The sequence below is a fragment of the Chiloscyllium punctatum genome, chromosome 11, assembly GCF_047496795.1.
Source record: "Chiloscyllium punctatum isolate Juve2018m chromosome 11, sChiPun1.3, whole genome shotgun sequence".
Lineage (NCBI taxonomy): Eukaryota > Metazoa > Chordata > Chondrichthyes > Orectolobiformes > Hemiscylliidae > Chiloscyllium > Chiloscyllium punctatum.
The window spans coordinates 54601989-54626875 of record NC_092749.1 but is presented as its reverse complement, the minus strand read 5'-3'; the positions used below and the strand labels follow the sequence as shown (position 1 = coordinate 54626875).

Sequence of the window (24887 nt, the reverse complement as noted above, 5' to 3'; positions counted from 1 at the left end):
TGACTTTGCAAAGCTTTAAGATAATCTGTCTGCACAAAACATACCCTTAATGAAAACCATCCACTTATACCAAAAGTTAGAGGGAGAAAGCAAAAAAAAATGCATCAAGTCATAAAATGCAAGCTCACAATCAGAGCAGAAGATGCTGTGATTAGAATAGCCTTAGTACGGTACTTACGAAAGTGCACAAAGTTCATACAGCAGACATCCTAAGGACCATATATCAGATTTCTCATTATAGGACATGTGATTAATTTGTTCCTGCAAATTAAATCATGCAAAATGATTAATGGAAACGTACATTGTTAGTCATATCATAATTGCAATCCTTTATTTACCCAAAGTAGGTAGTTACTTTAATGAAGTTGGATAACATTTCAACGTCACTGTGTTCTGAGCCCTGCAACCTGGTTCAACCGGAGGGAGAAATGTAAGTTAGAGATGGAGAGAGACAGTCTTTTCTTCCTGAATAGAATGTGGTGAAAGCACAAACTCTTAACAAACAGACCAAGTTTGTGAGGATTTAAATAAATCCTGAACATTTTGCTTAGCCTTGACTCAAGGGTAAATCTCAGCTTAATGGTGTGAAATGTTTTGGGGTCTTAAATCTCATTGAGCATCATGAGATTTTTTTCAGCATTGGATCACTAAACAATGACCTGATCCAATGATGCCATTTTGGTACAAAGTCCTCTGTCTCTCCAACTTGTGGTTGTTGCAAGACTTCCAACTTTCAGTTTTTCCCATTCTACACACTGCCCACCAGGTTCACACCACTTGCTGGAGCTGCCATTTGCTCTGGCAATGCAGGAGCCACCACCAGACAGCATACAACTGAGAGACTGGTACCATCTCCAGAATCTGTCAGGGCATAACAGAGACATTCCACCCAATAACCTACAACACATGGACTGCAGCAGTTCAAGAAGGCAGCTTACCATCACCTTCTCAAGGCCAACTAAGAATAGGCAATAAATGCTGACCACCAACAATGCCTATGTCCACAAGTGAATAAAAAGGATGGGGGTGGTTCTGGAGCATGGCAACCCCAACTCCCTTGCAACAAACTGGGGCCACAGCTGGTATAACAGAACAGGAAAGCCATTTAATTTCATAGAACCAGAGTGATCATCACTCCAAAGCTTTCAGGCAAAACTTAACAGTTTCACCTTGCTAACCTATTGGCTGCGACTCATGATCTGCCAACACAGTCTTACTTGTCCAGCTCTTTACACCTCTGTGGGTGGGGGAAGGAGGAGGATGGGAATAGGGGGTTTAACATTGATGTTGTGTGCACTTTCAAATATTGTAAGGAAAGTGTATACTCACTGGAGACATGTAATATGGAGTGCCAACAAATGTTTTGGCAAAACTAGTATCATGTTGCAAAATTCTAGCCAAGCCAAAATCACCTAATTTGACATTATGTTGCACGTCAAGAAAGACATTTGCTGGTTTGAGATCTCTGTGTAGCACTGTGCGACCACTTTCACTACGTCTGTGACATTCTCGTAAGGCCAAAGCTGTCTGAGCAAGGACACGCAGGGCAAAGTCTTCTTCTAAATATCGCCTGAAAGACAAATTAACGTTTTTTTTTTAAAAAGGAACAATATTCCTAAAAGTATTCAATAAGAAACACGACCTAATGAAGAATTCCATAAAATTTCTATGGTTAAGAGATGTTAACACAAAATATGCATCTTTGAAGCTAAACATTCAATAAGGGTTATAGGTAGTCCTCCGGTTGCAAGCAGGCTTTGTTTGCAAGTTGATTTGTGTGCAACTCGAAACACAATGTAAGATAATGTAAAGCAGCTATTTGTTAGTGCAGGAAATGTTTGCATTTTGGATCTTTCAAATTACATCCTCATTTTGGATCAGGTTCATAAGGGACGAGCTTTCGCAAGTCAGATGTTTGCAAATCGGAGACTCCGTATATCTTCATTACCACCTGCGGCATATTAACTGTTATCATCATAAGTATTTAACATCTGAGAAGCAATATATCTGAGGATGTTACAATACTTTATTCTTACCATTTTATTTTTGTCGTGCCATTGCCTGCCTGATGATGGGTCATTCTGTTTTGGTACAATTTCACATGCAGTCTCTAATTGCTCACTAAATTCAACAACACAAACTGAATTCAATAAGTTACTTTATCAAACATCGACTGCATGATTAAACAGGACCAAGTATCCTTGGATCCTTTAGTAACTAACAACTCATATACTGAATAGTTTAGAAAAATACAGCAATGACATGATGTATTTTTCTGAAAAAAAAGACTATGGACAACTTGTGATTTTGTTCAATGAAAATTAAAAACCCAGACCACATGATGCAATATTTTGTATCATGTAATTTCATCATAAAAATTCAAGATTCGAACAAGAAAGTACTGATAACATGGAATCCTATGCTATTTTCAAAAATAGCATATTCAAGTAATATTCTCCCATTATAAACAGATGTTACCTTTCTCGAATACACTTGTTAATCAGGCTGGCCAAATCACCTCCTTCACAGAACTCCATTACTATGTATAATGTTGTATTTGTTCTGTCAATAATACGATCATAATATCGAACAATATTTGGATGTTTAAGTTCACGAAGTAAGTTCACCTCTGAGACAAGCATCTGTTTCTCTGCCTCAGACATGGATCCATAGTCCATTTCTTTCCAGACCAGAACCTGCAAATGTTAGTGAAAATACCCATTAAGACAGATGGCAGTAGTTTGGGTTACAAACATAGGATCAAACATTCAGTTTTAAAGTTGAAATTTGAAGAGTCTATCAACAATCGGGTTATTCAAGAGATGTTCTTGTATGTTAAAATTGCATATTTACATGTATGATATGGAGGTGCCAGTGTTGGACTGGGGTGAACAAAGTCAAAAGTCACACAACATCAGGTTATAGTTTAACAAGTTTATTGCAAGTACCAAATAAATCTGTTGGACAATGACCTGGTGTTGTACTATTTACAAGTAGTCACCATAAGTTCTGTATGAGCTTTCCATTTGCAAGGGCACCCATTGACCATTACCCTTTGTTTTCTGTTACTAAGCCAATTTTGGATATAATTCAACAAATTACCCTATATGTCATGGGATTTTACTATTTGACCAATCTGCCATGCAAGACTCGAACATAAGTTGTCAATTCAAAGGCACCTTGTACTAAATTTCAAAAATTAAAGCTGATACAGAACTTATGGTGATATTCCACAGGGTTTGGTGTTGAGACCCTTGATGTTTGTTTTATACAATAATGATTTGGACTTGAATGCTGGGGGGGGGGGGGGTGGGGAAAGAGAGAGAGAGAGAGACACACACACACACTATTGGGAAATTTGCTGACGACACAAAAATTGGCCATGTGTAGAGGTTAGTCGTGAGCTCCAAAATAATATGGATGGATTGGTGGAGTGGATGGGAAAGTCGCAGATAGAGTTCAACTCTGATAAGTGGGAGGTAACACATTTAAGGAGGTCAAATATTAAAAGGGAGTATACAATAAACAAGAATCTACTGAGAGGGGTAGATAGAGTGAGAGATCTTAGTGTGCAAACGTAGGGTTGAGCAAAAGTCTCCAACATCTAAAATACTAGACAAAACTGAGCTCTTCAAAACTTTAGAAAACCCTGAGTTCTGTTGAAAATATGCAAACATAACTCACAGAAAACAGATGTCTGTCTGGAATCGTTGTTCAGCCTAGAAGTATAATTTACAGCTCCTCTCTACAAGGATCGTTAACTGAAATTAATGACCTAGCTTGAGTTAGATTTTACACATCGGGCTACATAAATGATGCATAGTATGGGGCCTACAGGAATTTTGGACATTCAGCCTGAATCAAAACCCATTCATACACATACTCTAACCATCAGAATCCTAATTAACTGCAGAAAAGAACATCAAGAGCTTAAAGAAAAGTACTGATTTGAGGGGAGGTAATGGAGGACACGGTCAATACAGCTGCCAGCCCCAATCTCACCTGAGATGAGAGTATTTTTCAAAAACAAGCTTCTGCACAAAAAGCTTCCCCACAGGCTCCCACTCCCAACAAGCAGTTTTGGAACTAGAAACCAGAGGCCGAATTGAGAACCAAGAACAGGGAAGCCAAACAAAGGGGCTCATCGGAACAAATACATCTGAGAAAGGGAGACCAACCAGAACTTCCATGAACAAGAGCTACCAGAGACAGACCTGTTACGAACCAGGAGAACCAATGGCAAAAACCTCAGGAAGCGGGCGCACTTCAAAAACACGTTTGAGTGGTGACCATAAACTCCCAAGACTCCTATGTTCTGACTAAGCTTGCAGGGAGGGGAAAGAAGGGTGGTGACATTGCATTGGGACCCAGGGTAGGAATTCTGATTAATGACTCTAATTGAAATGTTTTAGATTAGATTACTTACAGTGTGGAAACAGGCCCTTTAGCCCAACAAGTCCACACCGACCCTCCAAAGAGCAACCCACCCAGACCTATTCCCCTACATTCACACCTTCACCTAACACTACGGGCGATTTAGCATGGCCAATTCACCTAACTTGCACATTTTTGGACTGTGGGAGGAAACCTGAGCACCCGGAGGAAACCCACACAGACACAGGGAGAATGTGCAAACTCCACACAGACAGTCGTCTGAGGCGGGAATTGAACCCAGGTCTCTGGCACTGTGAGGCAGCAGTGCTAACCACTGTGCCACCACGCTGTGCTGCCCACAGTGTCACTAGGGTAAGTTCCCAATTTCAACCTTCCATTTCATGACCTCTCCTACTCATCCATCTACCTTCCCACCTATCCACTCCACCCTCCTCTCTGACCTATCACCATCACCCCCACCTCCATCTACCTAACTATCACACTCTGTGCTACCTTCCCGCCAGCCCCAACCCCTCCCATTTATCTCTCCACTTACTCGGCTCACAGCCCATTCCTGATAAAGGGATTTTGCCTGAAACGTCGATTCTCTTGCTCCTCAGATGCTGCCTGAACTGCTGTGCGTTTCCAGCACCACATTCTCGACTCTAATCTTGAGCATCTGCAGTCCTCACTTTCACCTAAGTTTCTAATAATATTAGTCTAGTAATAGTGCATTTAACAGTACTGCTATTCTTTGTATAATTAATTATCAAGTTTCTTATTTATTGTATTTACCTATTTTTCTTGTATTATACTTACTTTTTGTATTTTAAATAAACGTAGAGATTCTTTTGCCCTGAAACACCTGTCTACTGCCTCTCCATTTCACATTCCCTAAATAAGACATGTCTAGAACCAGGAAACTGAGTACTTTAACCATTTAAAAGCCAGGAAATAACTGATTGCAAACCAGAATCCTACACAACTCTCTAAAGGTAGCAGTACAAGTAGATAGGGCTGTAAAGAAAGTATATGGAATGCTCTTCTTCACTGACAGAATAATAGAATATAAAAGTAGGGACATAATGATGAAACTGCTGAGACCAAAGATGGAGTATTGTGTGCAGTTCTGGTTGCCTCATTGCAGGACGGATGTAGTTGTTCTGGAAGAGTGCAGATAAAATTTACTAGAATGTTGCCAGGACTGGAGAATTGTAATTACAAGGAAAGATTGGAGAGGTTGAGTTTCTTCCTTCGAACAGAGTAGATTGAGGTAACACAAAATTGTGAGGACTAGAGAAAAAAAAAAGAGTAGACAGGTGGAAGCTGTTTCCTTTGGCAGAGTTAAAAAAAATATCAGGTATCATACATTCAAGCTAAATGGCAGAAGGATTAGAGTGGACATGAAGAAACTTTTTTTTAACACAGAGGGTGGTAGGCTTCTGAAATTTGCTACCTAGATTGGCAGTGGATGAAGAGACCCTAAACTCTTCTTTAAAAAAGTACCTGGATCTGCACCTTAAGTGCTGCAAGCTTCAAGGTTATGGGACATGTGCAGGATGATGGGATTAAAAAGGGCATCTGAGTGTCTTTAGGTCAGCATGGACAAGATGAGCTGAATGCCCCCCTTCTCTGCTGTATCATTTCCATGGTTTTATAATTGATGCACACAGACTTGTGGTGTCTATATCTCACTGCTAAATCACTAATTAAAGGTCAACGCTTTATTTGTTCCCAAAGTTGCCCGTTCGTACACATTCGCACTGCAACCCAAAGTAATATGTTCATTATAAAACCCAGGAGAAAGTGAGGACTGCAGACGCTGGACATCAGCGTCGAGAGTGTGGTGCTGGAAAAGCACAGCAGGTCAGGCAGCATCAGAGGAGCAGAAAAATCAATGTTTTGGGCAAAAGCCCCTCATCAGGAATAAGGCTGCCCTGACTCACAATCCTTATCCCTGATGAAGGGCTTTTGCCCAAAACATCGATTTTCCTGCTCCTCAGATGCTACCTGACTTGCTGTGCGTTTCCAGCACCACACTCATAACCAACCTATCTCATTAAGAAATTGAATAGTTTATCAATTTTGCTTGCAATTTCCATCCTGCTGTCACCTTCACCTGCTCAATTTTTGACTACTCCCTTCTTTTTCCATTTCTAGAGATAAAAGTTAGTCACCAATTTTCATTAAAAACACAGCAACTCTCAGTTACCTTGACATATATCCTCACACCACACTTCCTATAAATAGTCTGCAACACATTCTCCCAGCTTCTCCATCTCATCTGTTCTGATAATGCCACCTTCCATGGAGGTAGACAAGCAGATGGCTCAAAGTACACAGCAAGCCAGATTCAACATATTGCTAACCGCAACCTCCAGTTTACTCCACGATCTAGCATCCAACTCTGGGGTAGTGAATTCCACAGATTTATCTCCCTTTGAGGAGTAATTTTCTTTTCCAAGTCCATTACCCCTTATAAGATCCTGAGGTTCTGTTGCCCAGAGCCAATCTGTATTGTTAAAATAACCTTCCTGTGACTGTGCCTGCTCTTGACTGCCAATGATTAATGAATAGTCAGAAATGTTTCTGAAAACCTTACTATATTTAGGCATATAAAAACACAGAAGAGTCCTGAATTAGGGTTGCACCCGAAATGTTGACTTGTCCACTTCCTGATGCTGCCTGGCTTGCTGTGTTTTTCCAGCCTCCTGTTTGTCTACCTTGGATTCCAGCATCTGTAGTTTTTTGGCCTCTAAACTTCCATGGAGGGGCCTCAGAAATATCCACCTTTTCTCAACCAAGAGTTCCCCGCCACCGAAGTTGATAGGGCCTTCAACCATATCTGGCCCATTTCCTGCACTTCTGCCCTCAGCCCTTCCCACAATGATAGGGTGCCCTGGTGCTCATTTTCTATCCCACTAACCTCCACATAATATAGAACATGAAAGTGCAGTACAAGCCCTTCGGCCCTGGATGTTGCACAGACCTATGGAACCAATCTGAAACCTATCGATCCTATACTATTCCATTTTCATCTATATGTTTATCCAATGACCATTTAAATGCCCTTAAAGTTGGTGAGTCTACTACTGTTGCAAGCAGGACATTCCACACTGCTACTACTGAGTAAAGAAACCATCTTTGACATCCATCCTATATCTATCACCCCTCAATTTAAAGCTACGTCCCATCGTGCTAGCCATCACCAGAGGAAAAAGGCTCTCACCGTCTACCCTAACCGTTTGATTATCTTATACGTTTCAATTAAATCACCTTTCAACCTTCTTCTCTCTAATAAAAACAGCCTCAAGTTGCTCAGCCTTTCCTCATAATACCTTCCCTCCATACCAGGCAACATCCTAGTAAATCGCCTCAGAATCTTTTCCAAAGGTTCTACATCCTTCCTATAACGTGGTGACCAGAACAGTACGCAATACTTCAAGTGCAGCCGTACCAGAGTTTTGTATAGCTGCAACATGACCTCATGGCTCTGAAACAAAGTCTCTCCACCAATAAAAGCTAACACACGTATGCCTTCTTAACAACCCTATCAACCTGAGTGGCAACTGTCATGGATCTATGTACATGGACACAGATCTCTCAGCTCGTCTACACTGCCCAGAATCTTACCATTAGCCCAGTACTCTGCATTCCTAATGCTCCTTCCAAAGTGTACAAACAATTTCCACCACCTTAAGAGAGATACCACCACAAGACACACATTCCTCTCCTTTGTCAGCATTCTTCAAGGACCATTCTTTTTGGCCACCTTAGTCCACACCTCCTCTACTCCCAAAATATCCCCCAGCACTTTCCCATGCAATCACAGAAGGTATAATACATGCCCATTTAACTCCTCACTATCCAATAACCTGCACATACCATCCAGGTGAAGCAGCAATTTATCTGCGCCTCATTCAATCTAGTCTACTGAATTAGCTGCTCACAATGTGGTCTCCTTTAAAACTGGGGAGACAAAAAGCAGATTGGATGACTGTTTTCTTGAACACCTACATCTGGTCCATAGACAACTGGAAAGCTTCCAGTTGTCCTCCACTACAACTCACCAGGTTCCCATGTCAACAAATCTGTCTCAGGTCTGCTGCAGTGCTCCAGCAAGGCTCAATGCAAGCTGGAAAACAACACCTCATCTTCCACTTATGCAACTTATGATCTTCAGGACTCAACATTAAGTTTTAAAATTTCAGAACATGATCATCCTCCTCCATGTAGGTTACCGTTCTCACACACCCAAATCATCACTGAACAAGCCACTGAACAGCCAATCCATTATCAAATGTTCAGACTTCTTGTTTGCACTTATCGCTCCTTGGCTTATCATCAGCTATCTCTCTGCTTGCCTAACCATTCTGTCCACCCTATCTCAACTGCATTATCTATTTATTCCCTCCACCCCTCCAATCCCCCAACCTGTCATCAGCATAAATACTACCCTTTGCCAGCTTTCTTCAGTTTTGACAAATGATCACTGGACTTGAAATATTCACATGGCTTTTTCTCTACAGATGCTGCCAGACCTGCAGTTTGTGTCCAGTACTCCATATTTTTTCTCTACCTCACCATATTGGTGCATTTACAGATTTAATAATGGCAAACCTCTCCTCATTGACCTCTCATTCTTCGTATGATTCAGTTATTCCAAGCTTTCCTGTTATACAAATTCCCCTCACCAAATTCCTGATAAAATCAGAATTCACCCTCCACATGCTGGAATTGTGGGCCTGAAATTTCCATGGTTTCAGAAGGCAGTTTCACATATAAATCAGCTTTATCTACTCATGTGATTTTGGCAATGTAGGTGTCTGTAATCTAAAATGGGTTATGAATAGAGAGAAACCTCGATTATCCAAACATCAATTATCAGAACATCGGATTATCCAAAGGAGATTGAGGTCCCGATAGAAATATTACATCAAAGAGGTATTTCCAACACTGATCTCACCTTTTGTTTACAATGATTAATAACAATCTCGGCTTAGTGAAAAGCTGCTGAGAACAGTCCTGGATATCAATGGGAGCCCAGGCACTGTCTCCAAATGACTGACCTCCCGTCCTCTCTCCCTTTCTCCACACTTTCTCTGGAGTTCTACATAATGGTGAATCCGAAACCCCCCTTGCCCAGATATTCTAACATTGTTCCGTACAGGGCAGAGGTGGAACTTTCAAAAAGTTGCAGTATAAAGTTGTGTGCGCGCGCGCATGTGGGTGCCATTTGGAGACTTACCCCAGGAAGGCAGCAGCAGTCTTACTGTTGGCGTCCAGTCTAGCTGCCCCGCAGGGGGAGGAGGGCTTACAGGGGCGGAGAGCACAGTGGGGGCATGGGGGTGGGCGGTGATGGACAGGGTTGGGCGGTGCAGTTGAACAGGATTTGAGGGCAGGCAGGCGTGGCGTTTGGGGGGGCGGTGTTGGATGGGATTGGGGCGGGCGTGAGATGGTGTTGGGGGCAGTGTTGGACCAGGTTGTGGGTGGCAGTGTTGGACAGGGTTAGGGGCGGGCTGGGGACAGACGGGGTTGGGGACTCGTGCAGTGCGCTACTGCCTAGTCTCCTGAACAAGGAGCAGACTTAACAGAAAACTCTGAGCCCCAGAGGAGAGGCATTGAATCGATTAACCAAATAATCAATTATCTGAATGAAATTGTGCCCGCCCATCTCATTCGGATAATTGAGGTTCCGCTGTAGATTCCATTCTTGAGTCTACTTGAAGGTCAGTTTGTAAATTGGAGCGCAAGGCAGGACAATACAAAGCAGGAAGGCAAAAGTACAGGAAATGTGCATGTCTGTTATTTAAAATTATATCAGTGTATAAGTTTGTAAGTATGAGCATTCATAAATCAGATATTTGTAAATTGGGGATCACCTGTACTCTGATCTATAGCTCGTCTTCTCTAAAACTGTGCTATGTTCTTTATCTTGTTCCATGATGCCTTTAATCTCACAATCTCCCTTAATATTTTGCTGACCTGCTCTTCTGATCTACTTGTTGCTTTCCACTTAACAACATAGTAAAACACACAATTTTCCACCTCACTTCCATTCCAAAAGAGTCAATGGATTTGAAACATAGATGCCAGAATTCGCGAGTTTCTCAAGCATGTCCTTTTTTTAAGAAAAAGTGTGTCATGTTGCCAAACATCTTGCTTTACAAGCAACCTCATATTCAGCAGTCTCGATTATTTTATTTTCTTCCTCATGGACCTCAGATGTCTTAGCACACTATCACCATGCATGGACTTTCAGAGCAGCTGTGCGCATGTACAGCTTAGAGGGAACATTATTCATAAACTACTTCAATGAAGCCCATCATCACATCCTTTCATTTCTAGCTCCCTCAGGTGTTTATCTGACTTTCCCATGGTATCCACTTATCACAATGCATTTGTGCACTTTCTGCATTTTAATCAAACAAAAAAAGAAACTTGCCAATTTATTACTAGACTTATTAGTAACAACCCCAGAAATGGAAGCATCTCTGCATTTACCCTATCAAACCTCTTAATAATCTTAAGAACAGGTAACTTGAGAAAAAATGCTCAGTGCTGCTAAGAGTCATTGAGTTGTACAGCACGGAAATTTACTCTTCGGTTCAACTCATCCATGCCAACCAGATATCCCAACCTAATCTAGTCCCACCTGCCAGCACCCAGCCCACATCCCTCCAAACCCATCCAGATGCTTTTTAAATGTTGCAATTGTACCAGCCTCCACCACATCCTCTGGCAGCTCATTCCATACACGTACCATCCTCTGCGTGAAAAAGTTGCTCCTTAGGTCTCTTTTATATCTTTCCCCTCTCACCTTGAACCTATGTCCTCTAGGTCTGGACTCGCCCACCCCAGGGAAAATACCTTGTCTATTTACTCTGTCCAAGCCCTTAATGTTTTTATAAACCTCTATCAGATTACCATTCAGCCTTGTTAAATCCTTCTGTATGATTTATGATCTATCAGACCACTATCATCCTTCTAAATCGTGCACCTTTGAACATTTCAACTTAGCAACCACAGAAACAATGGCTGACAGGTAATGAAAATTATAGAAAGGTAGTAACATAGAACTACATCAATGCAAAGGTACTGAAGGCAGACAAATCCTAGGATCTGACTCGGTACATCCTATGGTCTTAAAAAAAGTACAGAGGTAGTGATTCTGTAGGCTAGAATATTCCAAAATTCCCTGGATGCAGAAAAGTTTCCAGCAAATAGGAAAAATGCTAATATAACACACTTTTTTCAAGAAAAGGAAGGGAGACAGAAAGTAGAAAACTGCATATCAGTTACTAAGGAGGGGGCTCTGAAAGGTTGTGCTTTCAAACAAACTGTTGGACTATAACCCCATCATGTAATTTTTGGCCTATCATTGGGAACAATTATTAAGAAAGTAATAACAGGACATTTGGAGTCAGCATTGTTTTATGAAGGGTAAATTTAGTTTACTGATTTACTGGAGTTCTTTGAAGATATAACAAATCTGGATCATGGGGATCCTGCAGATGTAGAATATTTGGACTCCCAGGATATTTGATAAGGAAGAGTTTAGAGGGATATGACCAAATGCTGGTAAATGGGACTAGATTTAATTTAGAATATTTGGTCAGCATGGACAAATTGGACCGAAGGGTCTGTTTCCATTCTATACATTTCTATGATTCTAACAAAGACACTTGATTGAAAAATACAAGATTTACAGTGAGGGCTATATGGAGATATGACTTCCTCTTGTGGGAGAGTCCACAGCCAGATATGATGTCAAAGTAAGGGGTTACCCATTTCAGATAATGAGAAATTTTGTCAGAGGGAGGTGAATCTGTGAATTCTTCACCACAGAGGGATCTTGCAGTGGCTCATTAAGCATATGCAAGGCCGAGATAGATTTTTAATTGGTTAAGTAATCAAAAATTATATGGAAAAGGTAAGAAAATGGAGTCAAGGATTAGCAGATTAGTCATAATGGTGTTGCATGGCAGAGCAGATTCGGGCTAAATGACAATTTCTGCTTCCACGTTGAGTATGTGGTGCTAGAAAAGCACAGCCAGTCAGGCAGCATCCAAAGGAGCAGCAGAATTGATGTTTCGAACATAAGCTCTTCATCAGGAATGACGCTTGTGGGCCAAGGGGGCTGAGAGATACATCGGAGGGGGGGTGTGGGGCTGTGAAGGAAAGGGGGCTGAGAATGCGATAGGTAAATGAAGATGGGAGGTGAAGGCGATAGGTCAGAGAGGAGGGTAGAGCAAATAGGTGGGGAGGAAGATAGACAGGTAGGAGAGGTCAAGAGGCTGGTGCCAAGCTGGAAGGTTTAATCTGAGATCCACATTGATCCCACGTGTTTGGAGGGTCCCCAGGTGGAAGATGTGGTGTTGGACGTTAAGGTTTGGGCAACGGAGGAGGCCCAAAACCTGCATGTCCTTGGGGATGTTAAAGTGAAGATTAGTTTGGTGCTGGAAAAACACAGCAGGTCAGGCAGCATCCGAGGAGCAGGAAAATCAACGTTTTCAATTTTCCTGCTCCTCAGATGCTGCCTGATCTGCTGTGCTTTTCCAGCACCACTCTAACCTTGACTCTAAACCCCAGCATCTGCAGTACCCACTTCCGCCTGAGGGAGTTAAAGTGGTCAGGCTTTGGGGGGGGTGTTGTTCTCTGAAGCCTTCTCCAAATACAGGTCCTGTCTCCACAATGTACAGGTGGCCACATCTGGAGCAACGGATACAATAAATGTGTGTGTTATGGTAACGAAAGGCCAATGGTGAAATTAGGTGTCTTTAACTACATCTGGGAATAGGTTGCGATCGGAGAGAAGATCATGTGATGAAACCTCCAGTTATTGGGGTTTAGGGGGAAGGGAGGTCAGAATCGGCAGCTAGCTTTCCTGCCGCTCTGAGTCGAAATTGTTAATTGAAATCATCCTAAACTCGTGTTTTCAAATTTCCTTAAGACACAAAACAGCTCTTGCCAGTGAGGTGGGGAAACCCAGTTAAAATGCCCAGGGGCATTGTTTAGATGGGAGCTCACCTTTCCGTCCGACTTCCGTCTGATCTTCTGACATCTGCCGTAAGAACCGGAGCCGATGCTCTCCAGCAGCTCGTAATCTTCTAGGCGGGAAGGCATTTTTTTCAACGCGAGGCGAGCATCGATGTCCGAGATGGAGTTGAGGGGCCTCTGCCTCTGACACACCGACTACCCTGGCTCGATGTATATGTGCGAGTTGTCGGGGGAGAGAGACCGATTAGGGGATGGTGGGAGTGGGGTCGGGTGCTATGGCCAGTTCTTGCTGAAGCCGCGCTCAACCGACGAAAGCGCGTGGGCCTTCTCCCCCCCCTCCCCCTTTCAACTGGCTTCCTCAGCTCCATTCCGATTGGTTAATCTGCCTCGGTGTCCCGTCCTTTGGTTGGCTCTTGCGAATAACAAATAGTTGCCTTGGCAGCGGCTGGAGCGCGGGGGCAGCGCGCGAAATTTAAACGCGATTAGCGTTCGTTCTGGATTTTCGTGCTATGATGTTTGCGAATTTGTTTTGTCTGTAACTCACACAGGCAGTTTGTTGTTAGAGACAAAGGCGATCCAATTTCTAAAGTAAGACTTCTTTCAGCGTCCAAGCCAAATGGAATTAGAATGTCACTGTGCTTCTGGGAAAAATACTGGAATTTATTAGAAATGAGAAATTTAAGTGTCAAAAAACTTCAAAATAACAATTAACTCGTAAAAAATGTAAAACAAGGGGCTATTAATTACCGGCATTAATCTTTTTGGCTGTATAGTTATAACCCAGAATGTATGTTGAAGCTCCACCACTCTCACCCACTCCAACCTCTCACCCTCTGAACATGCAGCCCTCCACTCCCTCCGTTCCAACCCCAACCTCACTATCAAACCGGCAGACAAGGGAGGCGCGGTAGTAGTTTGGCGCACCGACCATTACACCGCTGAGGCTAAACGCCAGCTCGCGGACACCTCCTACTGCCCCCTTGACCATGACCCCACCTCCCACCACCAAACCATCATCTCCCAGACCATCCATAACCTCATTACCTCAGGGGATCTCCCATCCACTGCCTTCAACCTCATAGTCCCACAAGACCGCACCGCCCGTTTCTACCTCCTGCCCAACATCCACAAACCTGACTGCCCCGGCCAACCCATTGTCTCAGCCTGCTCCTGCCCCACTAAACTCAGCTCTGCAGACCTCGACACGGTCCTGTCCCCCTTAATCCAAGAACTCCCCACCTACGTTCGGGACACCACCCACGCCCTCCACCTCCATGATTTTCGCTTCCCCAGCCCCCAACGCCTTATCTTCACCATGGACATCCAGTCCCTGTACACTTCCATCACGAAGGACTCAAAGCCCTCCGCTTCTTCCTTTCCAGCTGTACCAACCAGTACCCTTCCACTGACACCCTCCTTTGACTGACTGAACTGGTCCTCACCCTAAACAACTTCTCTTTCCAATCCTCCCACTTCCTCCAAACCAAAGGAGTAGCCATGGGCACCCACATGGGCCCCAGCTATGCCTGCCTCTTTGTAGGATATGTGGAACAGTCCATCTTCCGCAGCCACACTGGCACCACCCCCCACCTTTTCCTCCGCTACATCGATGACTGTATTGGCGCTGCCTCATGCTCCCACGAGGAGGTTGAATAGTTCATCCACTTTACCAACCTTCCACCCTGACCTCAAGTTTACCTGGACCGTCTCAGACTCCTCCCTCCCCTTCCTAGACCTCTCCATTTCTATCTCGGGCGACCGAATCAACACAGACATTTACTATAAACCGACTGACTCCCACAGCTACCGAGACTACACCTCCACCCACCCTGCCCCCTGTAAAAACGCCATCCCATATTCCCAATTCCTTCGTCTCCACCGCATCTGCTCCCAGGAGGACCAGTTCCAATATCGTACAACCCAGATGGCCTCCTTCTTCAAAGACCGCAATTTCCCCCCAGACGTGATTGACACTGCTCTCCACCGCATCTCCTCCACTTCCCGCTCCTCCGCCCTTGAGCCCCGCCCCTCCAATCGCCACCAGGACAGAACCCCACTGGTCCCTCACCTACCACCCCATCAACCTCCATATACATCGTTTCATCTGTCGTCATTTCCGCCACCTCCAAACGGACCCTACCACCAGGGATATGTGTCCCTCCCCTCCCCTATCAGCGTTCCGAAAAGACCACTCCCTCGTCAGGTCCACACCCCCCACCAACCCAACCTCCACTTCCTGCACCTTCCCCTGCAACCGCAAGAAATGCAAAACTTGCGCCCACACCTCTCCCCTTACTTCCCTCCAAGGCCCTAAGGGATCCTTCCATATCTGCCACAAATTCATCTGCACCTCCACACACATCATTTACTGCATCCGCTGCACCTGATGTGGCCTCCTCTATATTTGGGAGATGGGCCGCCTACTTGCGGGACGTTTCAGAGAACGCCTCTGGGACACCCGGACCACCCAACCCAACCACCCCGTGGCTAAACACTTCAACTCCCCCTCCCACTCCACCAAGGACATGCAGGTTCTTGGACTCCTACATCGCCAGACCATAGCAACACGACGGCTGGAGCAAGAGCGCCTCATCTTCCGCCTAGGAACCGTCCAACCACAAGGGATGAACTCAGATTTCTCCAGTTTCCTCATTTTCCCTCCCCCCACCTTGTCTCAGTCCCAACCCTCAAACTCAGCACCACCTTCCTAACCTGCAATCTTCTTCCTGACCTCTCCGCCCCCACCCCACTCCGGCTTATCACCCTCACCTTAATCTCCTTCCACCTATCGCATTTCCAATGCCCCTCCCCCAAGTCCCTCCTCTCTACCTTTTATCTTCGCCTGCTGGACACACTTTCCTCATTCCTGAAGAAGGGCTCATGCCCGAAACTTCGATTCTCTTGCTCCTTGGATGCTGCCTGACCTGCTGCGCTTTTTCAGCAATACATTTTCAGCTCTGATCTCCAGCATCAACAGTCCTTACCTTCTCCTCGCAAGTTCCTTCTTGCCCAACCTCTCCAGACTTGACATAATAGATGTCTTGACGGTTTAACTGTTTAGCAATTTACATAACAAACAAAAAAGCATAACCTGGGCAATCTCGAATAGTTAGGTGATACTAGATTAGATTAGATTAATTACTTACAGTGTGGAAACAGGCCCTTCAGCCCAACAAGGTAAAAACAATGACTGCCGATGCTGGAAACCAGATTCTGGATTAGTGGTGCTGGAAGAGCACAGCAGTTCAGGCAGCATCCGAGGAGCAATAAAATCAACTTTTCAGGCAAAAATCCTTCATCACAAATCCTTCAGCCCAACAAATCCACACCGACCTGCCGAAGCACAACCCACCCAGACCCATTCCCCATAAATTTCATCCCTTCACCTAACACTACGGGCAATTTTGCTTGGCCAATTCACCTAACCTGCACATTTTTGGACTGTGGGAAGAAACCGGAGCACCCAGAGGAAACCCATGCAGACATGGGGAGAATGTCAGTCACATGAGGCGGGAATTGAACCCGGGTCTCTGGCGCTGTGAAGCAACAATGCTAACCACTGTGCCATCGACACTTGGATATTTCCATGTTCTGTACAATATCTGACAAAACTTGGCATGGAAGGTAGCAACATTATTTTCTACTATTGTTCTGGAAAATAACAAACATTAACAGAAAGTCAAATTCTGAAAATGGCATTGAGATGTAATTAACTGTATCACTTGGGCAACTTCTAACAATCCCAAATTTCAAGATAAGAATTACATTCAACTTGCACATGAACCTTTTGCAATCAGGTTCAAGGAGAACCTGATCCCTCTTTACTGCAGTTTGTCTCAATTAAATAATATTTTGTGTTGCTATTCCTCCTGCCAAAGTACACAATCTCACATTTTTTCCATATTATATTCCCATTTGCCAATTTCTTGCCCACTCACTTTGCATACTCTTTATATCTTTCTCATTACTTAAGACCATAAAACGTAGGAGGAGAAACAGGCCATTCAGTCCATACAGTTTGCTCTACCATTCAACAAAATCCTGGCTGATCTGATAGTCCTCAACTTTCCTGTCTCTTCCCCATTACCGTTGATTCCCTTATGGATTAAAAATCTGTTTCTCTCAAGCCTTGAATATACTTAACTATCCAGTCTCTACTGCCCTTTGTGATAAAGAATTCCACAGATTCATGACCCTCTGAGAGGAGAAATTCCTCCTCATCTCTGTTTTAAATATGACCCCTTATTCTGAGATGATATCCTCTGGTTCTACCCGCAACAGGAAATAAGCTCTCCATATCTACCTCGTCAAGACCCTAAGAATTTTCTATGTTTGAGTAAGATTGCTTCTCATTCTTCAAAATTCCAATGAGTACAATCCCTACTCAACCATTCTTCATAATTAAGGGCCGCCATATCCGGGATTAACCTACTGAACATTCTCTGGACTGCCTCTCATGCCACAATCGCTTTCCTTTGATAATGGGACCAAAACCAAGTACAATATTCCAGCTGTGGTATGACTACTGCCTTGTATAGTTTCAGCAAGACCTCTCTATTTTACAGAATCATAGAGATGTAGAGCGCAGAAACAGACCCTTTGGGTCCAACTCGGCCATGCCGACCAGATTATCATAACCTTATCTAGTCCCATTTGCCAGCACTTGGCCCATATCCCTCTATTCATATACCCATTCAGATGCCTTTTAAATCTGTGATTGTACAAGCCTCCATCACTTCCTCTGGTAGCTCATTCCATACATGCACCAACCTCTGTGTGAAAAAAGTTTTCCCTTAGGTCCCTTTTATATCTTTCCCCTCTCACCCTAAACTATGCGCTCTAGTTCTGGTATCCCCACCCCAGGGAAAAGACCTTGTCTATTTATCCTATCCATGCCCCTCATGATTTTATAAACCACTATAAGGTCACCCCTCAGCCTCTGACACTCTAGCGAAAACAGCCCCAGCCTATTCAGCCTCTCCCTTTGGCGCAAATCCTCCAACCCTGGCAACATCTTTGTAAATCGTTTCTGAACCCTTTCACGTTTCACAACATTCTTCCGATAGGAAGGAGACCAGAATTGCATGCAATATTCCAAAAAGTGGCCTAACCAATGTCCTGTACTGCCACAACATGACCCCCCACCACCTATAAAGGAAAGCATACCAAACACCCTCTTCATATTCTATCTACCTGCGACTCTACTTTCAAAATACTCCATTCTCTTTGAAATAAAGGTCAATATTTCATTTGTCTTCCCAATCCCCTTGCATGCTAGCTTTTTGTGATTTGTGTAAAAGGACTTGTGAATGACAGTGGTCTTTTCCGTAGGGTGGGGGAGTTCAAAACTGGGAAACCTATTTTCAAGGTGAGAGGAGAAAGATTTAAAAAGGACATGGGGTATCTTTTTTACACAGAGTGGTTCATATGTGGAATGAACTGTCAGAGAAAGTGGGATGCTGGTACAGTTACAAAATTTAAAAGACATTTGGATAAGTTCATGAATAGGAAAGGTTTGAAGGGATGTGGGCCAATGCAGGCAGGTGGCACTAGTTTAGTTTGGGAACATGGTTGATGTGGGCTATTTGGACTGGAGGGTCTGTTTCCATGTTGTAAAGCTCTATGACTTTAAATCTCTCTGTGCTGTAGTTTTCTGCAATCTTTTTCATTTAAATAATATTTGGTTCCTCAAATTGCCAAATCTTTGTCCATTGTATAACCACTCTACTCTTTTAAAACAACTTAAACAAGGCCCTGGTGGGGTACTATAACAAAAACAAGCTAATCATTCAAAGGAAACTTACAAAACACAACTAGAATCTCATCAAGACCAAATCAAAATATCATTATCAGGGTGATAATATACTCTTAACGCCTCGCTGCCTACTGGTCTGTAAAGGCCTCTACCATGCCAGTGGACACCACATGCTCCCTCTTGATGGACAACCAAAGGACACAGGCAGGTACTGGAAGCCTCTTTCTGGACCTGTTGATCGCCAGTTTGGGCAGGCCAAGGGGACCCTCCAATCTCTGTCACACACTCAAACACGCACAAACTGATACACACAACCAGTGCTTTATTAACCATAACAAAAAAATTGTAACAGTCCTTTTAAGAAACTAAACAAAGGCTGCAAAGAAACATAAAAGTGAAACAGTTTCCTTCAGGACTTAACCTACTATGTTCCTCTACAGACTTTGTGCCATTCTTCCCATTTACTTTCCAACCAATTTTTGTATCATTATCAAACTTGGCTATAGTACATTCACTTTCCTCATCCAATTCCTTAGTAGACATTATAAAATATCTAGTAGCTGTGACACTCCACCAGTTACAAATTACCATCCTGCAAATGCCCCTCCTTATCACAAATGTCTATCAATAAGCCAATAATCTATCCATGCTAATATACTACCTCCAAACCCAGGGGCTCTTAATTTATTAAAAAGCCTAATGTGTGGTACTTTATCAAATACCTTCCGAAAATCCAAATATATTACATCTGGTTCTTCCCTTTTATCTATGATTCTCATTGCCTCCTGAAAGAATTCTAATTATTTTGTCAGGCATGACGTTCCCTTTGTGAAACTATGGCGACTCTGATTAATCATATTATGTACTTCTAAATATTCTGATTTTATATCCTTTATAATAGACTAATATTTTTCCAATAACAGATGTTGAGCTAACTGACCTATAATTATCTGTATGTTTGTCTCCTTGCTCACTTATCATAGAGTCATGGAACATGGAAACATACCCTTTAGTCCAACTCGTCCATGTCGACCAAGTTTCCCAAACTAAAGTAGTCCCATTTGCCTGTATTTGGCCGATACCTCTTGAAACCTTTCTGGTTCATATGCATATCTATGTCTTGGAAATGCTGTAACTGTACCTGCATGTACCATTTCTTCTGGCAGTTCATTCCACATATGAACCACCCTCTGTGTGAAAAAGTTGCCCCTCAGTTCCCTTTTAAATCTTTCTCCTCTTACCTTAAAAATATGCCCTCTAATTATGAACTCCCCTACCTTATGGAAAAGACATTTGCTATTCACCTTATCTATGCCCGTGATGACTTTATAAACTTCTGTAAGGTCACCCCTCAACCTCACTTGCTCCAGGATTTTATTTTCTTTTACTTACTTATTTTCCTACCCATCTATTTCGTCAGCAGTTTCTGCTACAATAAAATTCTTGTCCAAATGATTAACATAAGTTGTAATAGTCAAGGGGGCAGCAACACTTGATATATATTTTGCCACCTGAAAATTATCCATTTATTCAGACTCTGTTCTCAATTAGTAAGGCAATCTATCCACTCCCAGTAAACTTAGAGATATTCAGACACATCTTCTTGAAACACATTTGGTGGAATTTTCCTATTTTCATTTAAAGTGTTTTGTCAAATGGGATTCATGGCACCTGCTCAGCTTGACCTAGGGCACCTTTTCTTGGGAATCTTCCTCTCCTTACGTCATTAATTATGGGTTCTGGGACACCTTCTTATTAAATTGCACAGTGGGAGAGGTGGAGTTCACACTACTTATACCCCAGCTGTTCACCACATCATATGTTGCAAGCCAGGAACTGTCTCTAATTCTGTAGTCCTGCAAGGTGACCCCCAAAGACATGACACATGAAGACAAGTTAATTACCCACTTTGCACACAAGGACGTTGAGGTGCTGGTGGATGGAGTGATGAAGAGAAGGGTACTTCTTTATCCTTTAGACCATCAAAGGAGGTTATACTGTGAGACACAGTCAGCAGGGTTGCAGATTGCGACCCTAGCTAGTGTTATAACCTAGTTAAATTGAACATAGCAGTGCAAGAAGGTCAATGATTTTCTGAGCTCCAGAAGGGTATATGCCACCATCTTCTTTCTGCTCCCAAACACTCAAAGCCACTACTTTAACTCTGCCACTGCAAATATATTTTACCAAATTCACTCTTGCATGTACCCTGTCTGCTCAATGACTCTCACCCATTTTTGAGAAGATTTATAGCTCGGGTTGAGGTTCAGGTGGTAAGTTTGCTCGCTGAGCTGGTAGGATTGTTCTCAGACATTTCATCACCATGCTTGGTAACATAATCCGTGAGCCTCCGGTGAAGCACTGGTGTTCTGTCCCGCTTTCTATTTATATGTCTTAAGGTGGGTGATAACATTTCTGGGTCTTTTTCTCAGAGATTTGGTAAAAGGGGCCCAAATCGATGCATTTATTGATGGAGTTCCAATTTGAATGCCAGGCCTTTCGGAAATCCCGTGCATGTCTCGGTTTACCCTGTCTTGGGATGGATATGATGTCCCAGTCAAAGTGGTGTCCTTCTTTGTATCGGGGCTGTCCATTTTTGTTTAGCAGCAGGAGGAGCGGGAGTGACAAACAGGGGGCTGCCAGGAAGTGACTGCTTTAAAAAGTTATTTCGTGAATAGGCAGAGTGCACACTGAGCAGGAGCGGACATGGGACTGCTGAGTAAGTGAGGTAATACACTTGGGCTGTTGCGTTACCCAAAATACTATTTCGGTGGTGTCTCCCACCCATCCTCCTCCTCTAACCAAAAAAAAGGAGTTCTGTGCATCGGATTGGTAAGATGACTTTTTCTTTTCTTTATTTTTCAATACTCTCTTTGGGAATTTAGAATAGTGGAAATTGAGGTTAGGGCAGTTGAATGTTCCTCCAACAGAATATGGGAGATAAGGGTCACTACTAGTTCCCTGCTGACTTCATTTGCTGGAAGTGCACCCAACTCCAGCTCCTCAAAAACAGTGTTAAGGAACTGGAACTGGATGAACTCCAGATCATTCGGGAGGTGGAGGGAGTTACAGAGAGGAGTTGCAGGGAAGTAGTCACACCCCAGGTACAAGAAAAAGGCAGTTGGGTTACAGTCAGGGGCAGAAAGGCAACTGGCAGACAGTGCAGGGACCCCCTGTGACCGTTCTCCTCAATAACAAGTGTACTTTTTTGAATCCTGTTTGGGGGGGCGCGGGGAGCAACTTATCATGGTAAGCCATGAGGTACAGATCTCTGGCACAGAGTCTGTCCCTGTTGTTCAGAAGGAAAGGGAGGAGAGGAGCACAGCATTAGTCATTGGAGACTCCATAATTAGGGGGTCAGATAGGAGGTTCTGTGGGAACGAGAGACACTCATGGTTGGTATGTTGCCTCCCAGGTGTCAGGGTCCGTGATGTCTCAGATCATGTTTTCAGGGTATTTAAGGGGAGGGGGAACAGCCCCAAGTGTGGTCCACATAGGCACTAACAACATAGATAGGAAAAAGGATGGGGACTTAAGACAGAAATTCAGGGAACTAGAGTGGAAGCTTAGAGCTAGAATAATCAGAGTTGTTTATCTCTGGTTTGTTACCCATGATGCGAGGAATAGGGAGAAAGATCAGTTGAAGACATGGCTACAGGGATGGTGCAGAAGGGAGAGTTTTGGATACCTGGATAATTGGAGCACATTCTGTGGTAGGTGGCACCTCTACAAACAGGATGATCTACACCTGAACCAGAGGGGTACCAATAACCTGGGAGGGAAATTTGCTAACGCTCTTCGAGAGGGTTTAAACTAATTCAGCAGGGGGATGGGAACCTAAATTGTAATTCCAATGTTTAGGAGGTTGAGAGTATTGAGGTCAGAAATAAGGTTTCAAGGTCGTAAGAGTTCACCGTAAGCAAGAAGGAAGTTTGAAGTGTGTCTACTTCAACGCCAGGAGCATCCGGAATAAGGTGGGTGAACTGGCAACATGGGCCGTTACCTGGGACCCGTGATGTTGTGGCCATTCTGGAGACACGGATAGAGAGGGAATGATTGTTGCAGGTTCCAGGATTTAGATGTTTCAGTAAGAACACAGTAGATGGTAAAAGAGGGGGAGATGTGGCATTGTAAATTAAGGACAGTATTACGGTGGCAGAAAGAACATTTGAGGACTCGTCTATGAGGTAGAATGTGCTGAGGTTAGAAATAGGAAAGGAGAGATCATCCTGTTGGGAGTTTTCTATAGACCTCCGAATAGTTCCAGAGATATAGTGGAAAGGATAGCAAAGATGTTTCTGGATAGGAGGGAGAGTAACAGGGTAGTTGTTATGGGGGGACTTTAACTTTTCAAATATTGACAGGAAATACTATAGTTATAGTACTTTAGATGGGTCAGTTTTTGTCCAATATGTGCAGGAGGGTTTCCTGACACAGTATGTAGACAGACTAACAAGGGGTGAGGCTGTAATAGATTTGACACTGGGTCATGAACCCGGCCAGGTGTTAGATTTGGAGGTAGGTGAGCACTTTGGTGATAATGACCACAATTCGGTTATGTTTACTTTAGTGATGGCAAGGGATAGGAATATACCACAGGGCAAGATTTATAGCTGGGGAAAAGGCAATTATGATGCGATTAGGCAAGATTTAGAATGCATTGGATAGGGAAGGAAGCTGCAGGGGATGGCGCAATTGAAATGTAGAGCTTATTCAAGGAACAGCTACTGTGTGTCCTTGATAAGTACGTACCTGTCAGGCAGGGAGGAAGTGGTCGAGAGAGGGAATCATGGTTGACTAAAAAAGTTGAATCGATTGTCAAGAGAAAGAAGAAGGTTTATGGTTGGATGAGAGTTGAAGGCTCAGTTAGGGCACTTGAGAGTTTCAAGTTAACCAGGAAGGACCTAAAGATAGAGCTAAGAAGAGCCAGGAGGGGACATGAGAAGTCATTGGCAGATAGGATCAAGGAAATCCCTAAAGTTTTCTATAGGTATATCATGATTAAAAGAATGACTAGAGTAACATTAGGGCCAATCAAGGACAGTAGCGGGAAGTTGTGTATGGAGTCCAAGGAGATAGGAGAAGTGCTAAATGAATATTTTTCATCAGTATTCGCACTAGAAAAAGACAATGTTGTTGAGGAGAATACTGAGATACAGGCTACTAGACCAGATAGGATTGAAATGTGGCAAGAGTCTCTGAGCGTATTGTGTCTTCTTGTTTGAGTATGTTGTTTAAGAATTGGCGGACTCCATTTATCGGGTACCTGCTGTTCTTGAATATGCTGTGTAAGTATTTTTCTTCTGCTGCTCACAGTTCCTGGGTGCTGCAATGTATTGTGGCCCATTTAAATAATGTCCTGATGCAGCTCAGTTTGTGGGGGTTGGGATGATTGCTCTTATAGTTGAGTATCTGGTCTAAGTGTGTTGCTCTCCTATACACGTTGGTCTGTATTTCTCAAATGACTGTTCGTTCCACTGTGACATCGAGGAAAAGGAGTCTGTTGTTGTTCTCTTCCTCTTTGGTGAAATTTATGCCAGTAAGGATTCCATTGATGACATTGTAGGTTTCCTCTAATTTGTTCCATTTCATGGTGACAAAGGTGTCAGCCACATAGCGGACTGAAAGCTTGGGTTGGATCATGGGTAGGGCTGTTCATTCGAGTCTCTGCATGACTGCTTCTGCTAAGAATCTTGATATTGGTGATTCTATGGGTATCCTGTTGTTTTGTTTGTAGGTCCTGTCGTTGAAGATCAAG

The 24887-nt window shown here is 43.4% G+C and overlaps 1 protein-coding gene across 3 annotated transcripts in view; it reads right to left on the bottom strand.

Moving 5' to 3' along the window:
- Window positions 1-24887, bottom strand: part of nek2 (NIMA-related kinase 2) — a 54286-nt gene that overhangs the window by 16298 nt on the left and 13101 nt on the right. Inside the window, exons 2-5 of one of the 3 annotated variants that reach the window (XM_072580828.1) lie at window positions 13405-14027; window positions 2479-2696; window positions 1330-1570; window positions 179-261 (exon numbers count right to left, since the gene is read on the bottom strand). In XM_072580828.1, the coding sequence (XP_072436929.1) occupies window positions 179-261; window positions 1330-1570; window positions 2479-2696; window positions 13405-13500 (638 nt within the window). In that variant the 5' untranslated portion in view covers window positions 13501-14027. The remainder of the gene's footprint in view (window positions 1-178; window positions 262-1329; window positions 1571-2478; window positions 2697-13404; window positions 14028-24887) is intronic. The other 2 variants (XM_072580829.1, XM_072580830.1) reach the window with 2 other exon arrangements.